The 12,211-nt window shown below is 56.0% G+C and overlaps 1 protein-coding gene across 3 annotated transcripts; it reads right to left on the bottom strand.

Moving 5' to 3' along the window:
* Window positions 1-1,190: 1,190 nt before the first annotated feature.
* Window positions 1,191-11,556, bottom strand: LOC105469585 (RELA proto-oncogene, NF-kB subunit). 3 transcript variants are annotated; one of them, XM_024789030.2, is made up of 11 exons: window positions 11,356-11,556; window positions 9,714-9,741; window positions 9,472-9,623; window positions 9,222-9,370; window positions 7,657-7,748; window positions 7,199-7,330; window positions 6,271-6,375; window positions 5,842-6,054; window positions 3,739-3,819; window positions 3,575-3,646; window positions 1,191-2,585 (listed from the first exon to the last, which is right to left on the bottom strand). In XM_024789030.2, exons 1-11 carry the CDS (start codon window positions 11,419-11,421, stop codon window positions 1,969-1,971), a joined length of 1,707 nt encoding a protein of 568 aa, XP_024644798.2. In that variant the 5' UTR covers window positions 11,422-11,556; the 3' UTR covers window positions 1,191-1,968. The 3 variants fall into 3 exon arrangements, with proteins under 3 accessions (XP_024644798.2, XP_070930380.1, XP_011719141.1); XM_071074279.1 differs by lacking the exon at window positions 11,356-11,556 and adding an exon at window positions 10,947-10,963 and having other exon boundaries at window positions 9,714-9,740; XM_011720839.3 differs by lacking the exon at window positions 11,356-11,556 and adding an exon at window positions 10,356-10,481 and having other exon boundaries at window positions 9,714-9,740.
* Between the last annotated feature and the right edge of the window lie 655 nt (window positions 11,557-12,211).

Here is a 12,211-nt window from a genome sequence, read left to right as displayed (position 1 = left end):
GAGGGAGGCGCAGCATGGGCTGCATGGCCTGGGCTCCCTGGTTTCCCTCTGGGCCTCGGGTCGGGGACCTCCGGTCGGGGTCCCTGCGCAGCTCAGCAGTCGGCTTCCTCAGCTTAGGAGCCTTCTCACCCCGCCCGCTTCCTACCCGGCCCCGCCTCCCAGAGACTACCCGGCAGCTTCGCCCGGGTCCTGACCGGGCCACCGCGAGCCCGGGCTCCGCCCCTCGCGTAGGAGTTCCGCCGAGGCCCGCCCTCGCTCCAGGCCCCGCCCCTGGCCATCCCCAGCGAGCCAGAGCCCCGGGGCAAGCTCCACTTCATCGATGCAGTCGGCCTGCAGTCTCGCAGACGCTGCCCATGGGAGCCTGCACCCAGGGCCTTTTGTGTTCCTAGCAGACTCGCTGACTTTTGGGACGCGTCCTGCTGACGATAACTCCTTTTCCCCTGCTGTTGTACTCCCGCAGCAGTGCGAAACCCAGAGGAAACGCCATCGGCTTCGGCGGGGATTTCCCCCAGATGCGGGACTCGGCCTCCGGTCGCTGAGGTCTCCTTGTGCGCCTGCGCACTCGAGAACTGGGGGACCAAGCCGGCCAGCGCTATTTGCTCTGAGCTTGCGCTGGGGCAAAGCGGAAGTACGTCCAGCTGTAGCCCTGTGGGCTGCGGCTGGGCCTTTGTTTTGGCTTCCTGAGGCTGTGGATTGAAGCTTTCACCGTTCCTCCCAGAACAGAGTATCAAAGCATCGGTGGGGCAGGGTAGATCTTCACCTGGCACTACACATCCCCAAGAGAGAAGCACACACTCCCTGGGCCACCCAAGGAATTAAGTCCAAATTTCCTGGCCCCATCAAATCTTTCGAACATCGTTTCTCTTACCTCTGACGCTGGCTAGTCCCTCTGCGAGATCCACTCTCAGCTGATCTAAGACCTGGAGCAAATGGGGCCTCCGGGAAGACTCCTGAAATTGCTCAATCCCCACAGTCAGTGGGCCCTACTAGGCTCTCGGTGTGTTAGGACTCCTGCCTTAGTTGCCCGTTTTCATCCACTGGACAGTAACTCGGGGTTTCCAAGGGCATTCTGACTGCAGGCTCTCAGAGGACAGTGCACGCATTCACCCAGCTCTCTACCACCAATGTCCGGCCTGATGTGACTAGCAAAGTGTGTGCTCAGTGTCTGCTGAAAAAAAGCAAATCTCTAGCCAGCTTGGCAACAGATTTATTAATTCAAGAGTAGAAAGAGCAAGAGTCCAAGTGCTTTGATTCTTCGGTGAAAACTATGCCTCCTGACTGGAGAGCTGCCAGCCTGCTCTCCCCGACTCTCTTTAACAACTTGCCCTCAATTAAGGCACTTGAGAAGAGGGAGAGCAGGGAAGTCCCAGACCAAACCCCCTCTGGATCCTTGAGAGAGCCAGCGTTGTTCCACTGGTTTCCTTCAGCCACAGCTGAGCAAGGAAAGAGCCGGCAGAGACCTCTGTAGGGCACGAAGGCCAGCCCCTCAAATGCTGGTGTTAGGCACAGCAACAATGCCAATGCCATAGAGGGGCTGGTACCTGGGGCGTTATTTCAAGGTGTAATGAATCCATGATGGAAGACACTTGATAATAAGGCTGTGTGGGCTCAAAGGCCTTACCTCTAGCCTGCTTCTCTCTCTAGGAGAGTACTAGAAGCTGCAGGATGGGGATGGGGGACCCCATAGTTCCATACAGAGAAAGGAGCTGACCATCAGGATAGGGGAAGAGTTTGAGTTTCCCCAGCTTCCCCCTTTCCAGAGAAGTTAATGCTTCTGCTTAAGCACCTCCAAAAAGAGAGATAGATACAGGTACTGCCAATAAAAGAATAAAATATGCCTTCCCCCTCCAAGGAAGACATCACCAAAGTTGGGGGCAGCTGGAACACACCCCACCAGAATCCGTAAGTGCTCTGGGAGGGCTTCAATCCCCTGCAAGCCAGTGCTCTGGGGAGGGTAGGCATCACCCCTTAGGAGCTGATCTGACTCAGCAGGGCTGAGAAGTCCATGTCCGCAATGGAGGAGAAGTCTTCATCTCCTGAAAGGAGGCCGTTGGGGAGCCCCGGGGCCCCCAGTGGAGCAGGAGCTGGGTCAGGGGGCCTCTGGGCCCCTGTCACTAGGCGAGTTATAGCCTCAGGGTACTCCATCAGCATGGGCTCAGTTGTGTGGGGGGCCACAGGTACGCCCTGGTTCAGCAGCTGCTGAAACTCGGAGTTGTCGACTGATGCCAGGTCTGTGAACACGGTTGGGTCTGTGCTGTTGCCAAGCAAGGCCCCCAGGTCTTCATCATCAAACTGCAGCTGCAGCAAGGCCTCTGACAGCGTTCCTTCCCCAGCCTGGGTGGGCTTGGGGGCAGGTGGGGCCACAGCCTGAGGAGGGCCTGGGGCTAGGACTGGGACAGGGACTGGGGCCTGGGCCAGAGGTGATACCATGGCTGGAGCAGGGGCAGGGGCTGGAGCCTGGGGCAGGACTTGGGGAGGGGCCAAGGCTGAGGCCTGGCTTATCTGCCCAGAAGGAAACACCATGGTGGGAAACTCATCATAGTTGATGGTGCTCAGGGATGACGTAAAGGGATAGGGCTGGGGTGCTGGAGGAGAGAGACAGAGAGGCAGGGGTCACAGAAAGCCCTAGAGATCCACTCCGTCCTCTTACCCCAGCCCCTCTTGATGGCGCCTAGGCTCAATCCCTCTCTAGGAAGTCACTGCCAACACCCTATCTCCTTCCTCTTACCCCATCTGACCCAGCCTGTAGGGTCCAGTTCTAGCCACACCTCCACGTTGGAGTCCTCCCTGACTACTCAAGCCCACAAAACTCTCCCAGCCTTTTAAAGGAAGGGACACTTTGAGAGACAAGCTGGACTCCTCGGTTTACAGCTGAAAAACTAAGTCCTGAGAGGCAATGAGCCCATGGAGCATCAAGTGAGCAGCGGCCTCAAGTGGACAGCTTGTCAGTTTTTGAGCCTCGCACTGGCACATACGTCTTGCTAATTCAGAAGTGATTTTTGTTCCCCCTAATTCAAGTGAGAGATGAAAGCAGAGATTCTGCATTTTTTTTTTTTTGAGACGGAGTCTCGCTCTGTCGCCCAGGCTGGAGTGCAGTGGCCGGATCTCAGCTCACTGCAAGCTCCGCCTCCCAGGTTCATGCCATTCTCCTGCCTCAGCCTCCCCAGTAGCTGGGACTACAGGCGCCCGCCACCTCGCCCGGCTCATGTTTTGTATTTTTAATAGAGACAGCGTTTCACCGTGTTAGCCAGGATGGTCTCGATCTCCTGACCTCGTCATCTGCCCGTCTCGGCCTCCCAAAGTGCTGGGATTACAGGCATGAGCCACCGTGCCCGGCCGATTCTGCATTTTTAACTTCTGAATCCCAAGATACCCAGTACAGGATTTAACTGGCACAGTGGTTCCCAGGCTTCAGCATGCATTAGCGTCCCAGAAGTCGCTGGTTCCTGCGCCATCCTTTCAAAGCCTCTGATTCAGTAGGTCTGTAATGGGGCCCAAGAGTCTGCATCTCCACTGCTCCTCAGCTGAACAGAGCTGAACCTGTCGTTCCAGTAGGACAAAAGGAAATCCTTACCTGGCTTGGGAACAGCTGAGCTGCGGGAAGGCACAGCAATGCGCCGAGGTGGAGGCCGGGGGTCAGTGGGTCCTGCAGGGCAAGGGCTGGGTCAGTTCTCAGCCCCAGGGTGTCCCCTCCCTGCCCGCTGCCTTTCTCTCTGTCCTTCCCGGTCCCCATCTCACCGCTGAAAGGACTCTTCTTCATGATGCTCTTGAAGGTCTCGTATGTCCTTTTGCGTTTCTCCTCGATCCGGTGACGATCGTCTGGGAAAGTAAGGGGGAGAAGTGGGACTTGCTCTCCTCAGGTGGGCCCCCAACGCTCTCAAAGGACCCTCAGGAGGAAACCGAGGAGCCAGGCTTTCCCAAGACCCGTTCTCCCAACCTCCTCTGCCAGTGAGAAGGGATGTGTGACATCCAGCAGTTCTGAGAATCCCACAGCTTTTGGAGGCCTCTGTTGGCTGAATCTGCCCCTCTACGGCCACATGGCGAGGCCGAGTACAGGGGCCGTGCTCTGGGGAAAGAGGAGCCCTGGGGGGCCCCAGCCTCCAGCTCATGCCTTCCTGCACTGCTCACGTCCTGGCTGTCAGCCTCCACCCAGGGCGGTGAGAATTTCTTGCCACTCTGGGGCAGCTGGGGCACAACTGCCTTAAGACTTCAGCAGACTCTTATTCTTATCTGTAATGGTTTCGTATTTTAGTCGGAGCTTTCAGAACTGTCTTTCTAATTACAATGGTACTTCAGTAGCTCCAAAGCACCTCAATTCCATTAATTCAAAGACAACCTCATCATCCCTCAAAAACTGGGTTCTTTCTCTTGTATTTCCTGACCATCCATCTGCCATCTGCCCTGTCACCCAAGCTAGAAACCTTGGAATGATTACCTTCTTTTCTCTCACTCCCCACCACTAACTTGACACATATTTATCAAGCACCTACTATGTGCCAGCCTCCCTTCTAGACACTGGGGATGTGGCCATAAGCACACAAGGTGTCTGCTCCCAAAAAGTTGGCATCCTAGTGAAAAAGTGAGAGGGACACAACCATATATACAAACCAGAAAATCTCAAGTGACAGTGGTTCAGGGAAGATACGGTGATGGAACAATACCGGAAGTGAGGTCGGGGCAGTCTAAATTTAGAGGGAAGGACTAATTTAGAGGTCAGAGAAGGACTGGCATAAGCCACCTGCATTAAAACCTTGGGCCAGGCATTCCAAGCAGAGGCAATAGGTAGACACAGGTCCTGAGGTGAGACTGAGCTTGGTCTGTAAGATGCAAAATGGCTGCAGGGCTGAAGGGTAACTGAGGACAGTGGCGGAGATGTGATCTTGCTTCGCTATTCCTTCTACGAGGTTTGTGCCGCATCTTCTTTTCCTGGACTACAGCAACATCTTCCAGAATGGCCTCCCCGCTTTGAGTCTGTTCGTCTCTCATCTTCTACATGTGGCCTCCTGAGTCAACTTCCAAATCTGCTCCTGTCACTTCTCTGCTTAGAGGCCTTCAGCTTAACCACGCCCTCCTCTCTCTGAGCCTGCTCACTGCCCAACATCGGCTCAAACCACGAAGATGCCCCCGAACAGGCCGTGCAGTTGCCAACACCCCTTCCCTTCCAGGTGCTTGGCCACCTGCCTAGAGAACACACTTCCGTGTCTTTCTCCAGCTTCAACGCCACCTTCTCCATGCAGCTGTCTCCAGCTCCCCGGAGGCCACCGTGCCCCCGTGCTGCTCTGCACACACCTCTGTTTCACATGTCATTCTGTGACTTAAGGATCTGTTTTGCATATTTGTCTTCCTCAAGTGACTGAAATTCTGAGGGCAGGGAGCCTGTCTTACTCATTTTTTGTATTCACAATACCTGGCACAGGCGCTGGTACCAAGTAGACATTCAAACCTTGACCAAAATGTGGCTGAGCTCTATGGTAGTGACAAGACAACCAGTGTGGCAAAAGGACCTTGAAGCCAGATGGCCTGGGTTCCAATGCTGACTCTGCTACTTACTAGCCACGTGAACCCAAGCAAGTCAGACACTATCTCCTACTTCAAAAGGGTCATGACATTAGAATCAGGTGATCCAGTGAAATGCCTGGAATAGGGCAGATGTGTAGTACTAGCTCAACGTCTGAGGTATCCTTATCGTTAAATGTGGCAAGAAATGGATTCCAATTACCATATAAATCCCAAGCTCTGACTCCAGCTTCTGGCCCTCAACTACAGCCCCAGACATGCGGTCTTGGCCTCTCTCTCATGGCAGAGCCCAGCTGCCCTGATGCTGCCATCCCAGCTGTGTACCTGTATCTGGCAGGTACTGGAATTCCATGGGCTCACTGAGCTCCCGGTCGGAAGGCCGCCGCAGCTGCATGGAGACACGCACGGGAGCCTGCAGGCTGGGGTCTGCGTAGGGAGGGGTCCGGAACACAATGGCCACTTGTCGGTGCACATCAGCTTGTGAAAAGGAGCCTCGGGCCTCCCAGCCTGGTCCCGTGAAATACACCTCAATGTCCTCTGCAGGAGATGGGGTGGCAGTGTGGGTCAGTGTGTCTAACCCTCCACGGTCTCCCCCTCAACTTCGGATGCTTGTCTTCTAATATCACCCTTCGGCCCACCTGAGGCCCCTGAGGCATAGGAGGAAGTATCCAAAGCCAGTTGCCTGCCACGCCCCGTCTCTGCTCAGCTTCACCCCTTGCTCCCAAGAGCCCACCCCTGCCTCCTGATGTATACCTTTCTGCACCTTGTCACACAGTAGGAAGATCTCATCCCCACCGAGGCAGCTGCCAGAGTTTCGGTTCACTCGGCAGATCTTGAGTTCGGCAGTGTTGGGGGCACCTGAGGCAGTGAGAACAAGGAAGGATGACCTGAGCCACCAGAGGTCCCCGGGGTGGCCTGCAGGAGATGCAACTTCCCTGCCTAGCCCCAAGTCAAGGTTGCCCAGAGCTTGCCACCTACACCTTTGCAGCCACAGTCAGACCTTCTTATTAGCTCCTCACCCCAACCAATTCAGCAAGTATTTGCCTACTGATCTAAGCAAGGAGAATACAACCGCATACAAAACCTAAACCTCTGCTCTCACGGAGCTTATAGTCCAGTGAGTGCCAATCTGATCACACTGTTTCTCCACCTGACCAAAGCAATCTTTAAGGTCAGTCCATACCCACCTTGGCAATGAGCCCTTCCCTCCTGACCCCCAGTTTATCCTGGTGTCCCATCTTTGGGGTTCCAGAGTCGTTTTATTTCCATTCATCCTGCTGGTTACTTAAAGACTGCAGCTGATCAGTCAGCCCAATTCGTCTGCGGGCTTCTGTCACTGAAGCATCATTCTCGAACACTATCTTATTCCTGGGAGTTCGTTTCCTAGAGTCATTATCGCAGTTGTGGGCACACCACCTTCTCATCACACGATACTGAAAATGCCCATTTCCCATCAGACTCCCTGCTAGACTCCCTGCCAGGCCGGAGCTACACCTCAAGGACAGCTCTGGGTCTTCTTTGCCTTCTCTCCCCAGCCAACAAAGAGCTGGGCACAGAAGAGAAGATGAATACACAAGATGACTGATGAATCAGAGCACCTCTTGCAGGCCACACTCACCCCAACCCCTTCCTCCTATCCAGGCCCACCCTCTCCCCTTCCTGTGTCTCCCTCGCTACTCACGGTTGTCAAAGATGGGATGAGAAAGGACAGGTGGCAGGCGGAGGGGCCTGCCTGATGGATCCCGCACTGTCACCTGGAAGCAGAGCCGCACAGCATTCAGGTCGTAGTCCCCACGCTGTTCTTCTATAGGAACTGGCAAGAAAACAGGTGATCAGGAGAGCAGGGGAAGTGGGGATATAGGTGTGACCAGTTGGGGCAGGGAGCTCTGCTCTGGGAGGGCCGCTGGCGAGTGTGTAAAACACAAGTCCTAGAGGAGGCAGAACCCAGCAGTGACTCCACTGTGACCTGAATGTCATGTCCCCTCCTGGGCCTCAGTTTCCCAATGGCAAAGTGGGAGAGTACCGAATGGGCACCAAGAGTCCATCTTTACCGTGTACTGGCCAATGAGGGAGATGCAGGAAAGGCGGGCCAGGGAGGGTGGCAGAGGGTGCGGGGGCGGCAGGCAGGGTAGCCCTCACCTTGGAAGGGATTGTTGTTCGTCTGGATGCGCTGGGTGATAGCCTGCTCCAGGTCCCGCTTCTTCACACACTGGATTCCCAGGTTCTGGAAACTGAGCACCCCTAGCCATCTGTCCCGCTGTCTCTCACACAGCCCGGACCTTCCTGCCTTGCCCAGCCTGCTCCTTCCTCCCCTACCCACCCCCAGACCCTCGCTCCATGCTTGACCCCCTCCAGTGGCTTCCTACTGTGCTGCAATGAACCCTGTCCCTTCCCTCAGCTGACAAGCACCTCCGTGCCCCCGCCCCTGCCAGCCTCCCCGTGGGCTCCCTGCTTACAACCAGAGGGGCTTCTTTTCCATTCTCTAAACACAGGACACTCATTCCCACCTCAAGGCCTCTGCACTTGTTTGGTCGGCTTGGAATGTTCTTTTCCTACTTCTCTCCTCCTTCTCACCATTCAAGTCTTAGCTGAGGGAGGCCTTCCCTGACCTCCCAATCTAAAGTCATCACACCAGCTCCCGTAACTCCCCCACCCCAGGTTATCCTTCTATCCTATGACTTTGTTTTATTTTCAGGACTGAAATTGACAGCACCTTGTTTATTTATCTGTGTATTTATTTATTTTTAAGAGACAGGGTGTTGGGCCGGGTGCGGTGGCTCACACCTGTAATCCCAGCACTTTGGGAGGCTGAGACAGGCAGATCATGAGGTCAGGAGATTGAGAACATCCTGACTAACATGGTGAAACCCCTTCTCTACTAAAAAAAAAAACGCAAAAAAATTAGCTGGGCGTGGTGGCGGGCACCTGTAGTCCCAGCTACTTGGGAAGCTGAGGCAGGAGAGTGGTCTAAACCCGGCAGATAGAGGTTGCAGTGAGCTGAGATTGCGCCACTGCACTCCAGCCTGGGGACAGAGCAAGACTCCGTCTCAAAAAAAAAAAAAACACGACAAGGTGTCGCTCTGCTACCCAAGTGTCGTGGTGTAATCATAGCTTGCCGTAGCGGTGACCTCCTGGGCTCAGGTGATCCTCCCACATCAGCCTCCCAAGTAGCTGGGACTATAGGCACAAGTCACCATACCCAGCTAATTTCTTATTTTTTTGTAGAGATAGGGTCTCACTATGTTGCCTTGGTTAGTCTTGAACTCCCAGGCTCAAGAGATCTTCCTGCCTTGGCCTCCGGAAGTGCTAGAATTATAAGCATGAGCCACTATGCCTGGCCTGTATATTTTTTTAAGGCCTGTTTCTGTCAACTGCAATGTCACCTCCAGGGGAGAGTGTTGGTTCAGTGGTTTTCTTTCTCAAAGAAGAGACATGACTCCAAGGGACTTGTCCTTCCAGCTACAGGGGTCAGGGATTCAGAAGTGATTAGGGACCCATCCATATCCCTTGGAGCTCTTATCTGTGCTAGAGTAGAGGTACAAATAGATCATTTCAAGACAAAGGGAGTTTACTTGCAGAGCTGAGTCAGAGCAAGAAGTAAGCAACTCTGCCCTGTGTCCAGAAAGGAGTAACACTGTAGCGGCTACTTCATAGCCCGCCTCCTGTCCCCTCATGCTGGGCCTCCTAGCCTGCAGGGAGCTCACCTGTGGATGCAGCGGTCCGGGCAGAGCTCAGCCTCATAGAAGCCATCCCGGCAGTCCTTTCCTACAAGCTCGTGGGGGTGAGGCCGGTGAGGAGGGTCCTTGGTGACTAGGGAGATGCGTACTGTCCCTGGTCCTGTGTAGCCATTGATCTGTCCAAAGTACAGAGGCCCAGACATCCAAACCTGACTCCCAAACACAGAGGGCTGGGGTTCCACAGTCCCTTCCCCGCACACCCTGGTGCAATGCTGACCTTGATGGTGGGGTGGGTCTTGGTGGTATCTGTGCTCCTCTCGCCTGGGATGCTGCCCGCGGAGCGCCCCTCGCACTTGTAGCGGAAGCGCATGCCCCGCTGCTTGGGCTGCTCAATGATCTCCACATAAGGGCCAGAGGCCTGGGCTGGCTCTGCCAGGGGACACCGCAGGCCCATTAGACAGCTGCCCCCGCTGCCCTACCCCAGGGAACACCTCCCCGACCGCTGCGGGGGCCACTTACCTGCCGGGAAGATGAGGGGGAACAGTTCTGAAAGGGGAGGGAGATCAGGGTCAGCACACACCCACTGCCCATCCTCACAAGGGAGTATCTGCTCTCCACAGAGAAGAGAAGCCAGGCTCCCTCCCAGGGGAACTGAGTAAGGACCTGCTTCCTAGAACCTGCGGTGAAACTAAGGAGTGGAGGAAAGGAACCAGAAACACCTGCTTCTTGAGGGAAAACGGGGTAAGGAATCCTTCTCCCGAGGGAAGTCGAATCAGGGCCTGTTGTACTTTCATAAGGAAAACTGAGGGAGGGCACGCCCCACCTCCATCCAGAGAGGAAACTGAATCAGATGCGTTCTCCCCTAATAGGGAAACGAAGCCAGAGCTGCCCCCATGGACGGTGTGGAGGGAAACTGAGTCAAGGCTCCCTCTGCTCCCCCACCCAGGGAGGATGCTGAGTCAAGGGCCCCCCTCCACCCAGAGGGGAAACTGAGTCAGACCCCTCCCCGCCTGCCCCGCCCCGCGCCACCATCCGGCAGGCCGACCGCTCCCTGCGCAGCGCCAGTCGGCGCAGGAAGGGGCGGAAAGCGGCGCGGGGGCTCCCGCCACAGCCGGGGCGGTCCCGGCGCGGCCACCCCGCGGGGTCAGAGGGCGACCTCACCGTCCATGGCCGGGGTCCCGGGGGCGGGGCCGGGGTCGCAGCTGGGCCCGCGGCGTGCACTACAGCCGAGCCATTCGCCAGAGGCGGAAATGCGCGGCGCGCGCCCGCCGTCGCGTCACTGCCCGGAATCCGGCCGCGCCTGCGCGCTGCCCGCCGCCGCCCGGCGAAGGGGCCGGGAGCAAGTGCGCGCCGCGCGGAGGACGAAGAGGCCGCGCGCACAGCCGCTGCCGGGGGCCGGGGCCAAGTGCGCGCGTCGCCGGGGACGAAGAGGCTGGTGTGCCCGGTGGTTCGGCTAGCTCCCGGGTCCCTGCCCCGCCTGGAGGGCGGGTCCGCCGATTACTCACTTTGTTTTTAGGGGATTTCAGGGCCCCCTCCCACCGATCGGCGGAGTTTGGTGATGTCACTCTGGGCCGGGTCTGGAGCAAAGCCCGGGCTACGGGGCTGCGGCCGCCCGCCCCGCGCAGGGAAAGGCCCAGTCGGGCCTTCTGCTCCGCAGAGGCCGGGTGGTTGAACTCCACGCCGGTTTCCTAATCGCTAAAGGTGCCTTTCGGTGGTGACTGTCTCAGAAGCACGTTAAAATGTCCAACCTACCCCACTCTAGATGCGGCTGTAGGGGAAGGGGAGCGGCCGGACCTCCCCCTCTGACAGTGCATCAGGGAGCTTTGCGGAGCCTGCAGCCCGGATGGGACAACTTGAGGCCCTCCCGCTGGCGAGCTGGCCGAGAGCTCGTCCCTCTCCAGCTAAAGCGCCAGCTTACTATGCAGCCAAACTGCCGGTCCTCAGCGGCTGTGGGAGCAGGGGGTCCCCAGGGGTAAACCCCGGAGCTTCGTCTCTGAAGCCTGGCGCTTGTATCTCAGAAGGTCCGGAACCCACAGGGGACACTCGAATCAGCAGGGCCACAACCCCCAACCCCACTGCCCCCGCCTGTGTTTGCCCTGGACCTCCAGCTAGGGCTGACCACTAATTCTGTCATGTGACCCCACAGTGCGGGTAGCTCCCCCAAGACCAAGCCCAAGGCGCGTCCTTGTGGAGGCTGGGGCTGGCGCAGCCCCACCTCAGGCCTCATCCCCGAAGGAGGATGCTCCAGGGGGCGGAGTCTTCTCCAGATGGAGAAAGACTTATTTTCTCTGAATTCGTCTTGAATTAGGAAATCATGTGGGAATTGGAAAAGATTGGAAATTCTGACTTGTTTCCCAGGCTCTGAAGAAACAGGAAGAGAAAAGTGAAAATAGAGTTAGCACCCCGCCCACTCATTTCAGTTTCTCCAGTGGCTGGCCCTGATTAGAAAAGTGTTTACTTTTGGCAGGGGGCGGGGAAGGCCGACTTCAGTTGAGCGAATGGATGACATACAATTATCATTAAACCTTGCATGGATCCTCTTCTTAAAATTCATGTATATTTATAACTTTTAAATTAATACCATAAACACCCGTGTACCCATTGCAAAACTTAAGGGACCACCACCGTGCAGAATTCTGCGTTGTATTGTATTGTATTGTATGTATTTATTTTTTGAGACAGGCTCGCGCTCTGTCGCCCAGGCTGGAGTGTAGTGGCACAGTCTTGGCTCACTGCAGCCTCTACCACCTAGGATCAAGCAATCCTCCCACTTCAGCCTCCTGCATAGCTGGGACTATGGGAGCACACCACCATGCCTGGCTAAGTTTTTGTATTTTTTGGTAGAGAAGTGGTTTAACCTTGTTGTCTAGGCTGTCCTTGAACTCCTGAGCTCAACTTTCCTTCCACTTTGGCCTCACAAAGTGCTGGGATTACAGGAATGAGTCACCACGCTGGGCCAGAATTCTGTATTTTCTTAAATTAATTAATTAATTATAACTAGAGATGGGTCTTGCTGT

The sequence above is a fragment of the Macaca nemestrina genome, chromosome 12 (genome assembly GCF_043159975.1).
Source record: "Macaca nemestrina isolate mMacNem1 chromosome 12, mMacNem.hap1, whole genome shotgun sequence".
NCBI lineage: Eukaryota > Metazoa > Chordata > Mammalia > Primates > Cercopithecidae > Macaca > Macaca nemestrina.
Note: the sequence above shows the minus strand (reverse complement) of the source record. Positions and strands in the feature narration are given on the sequence as shown.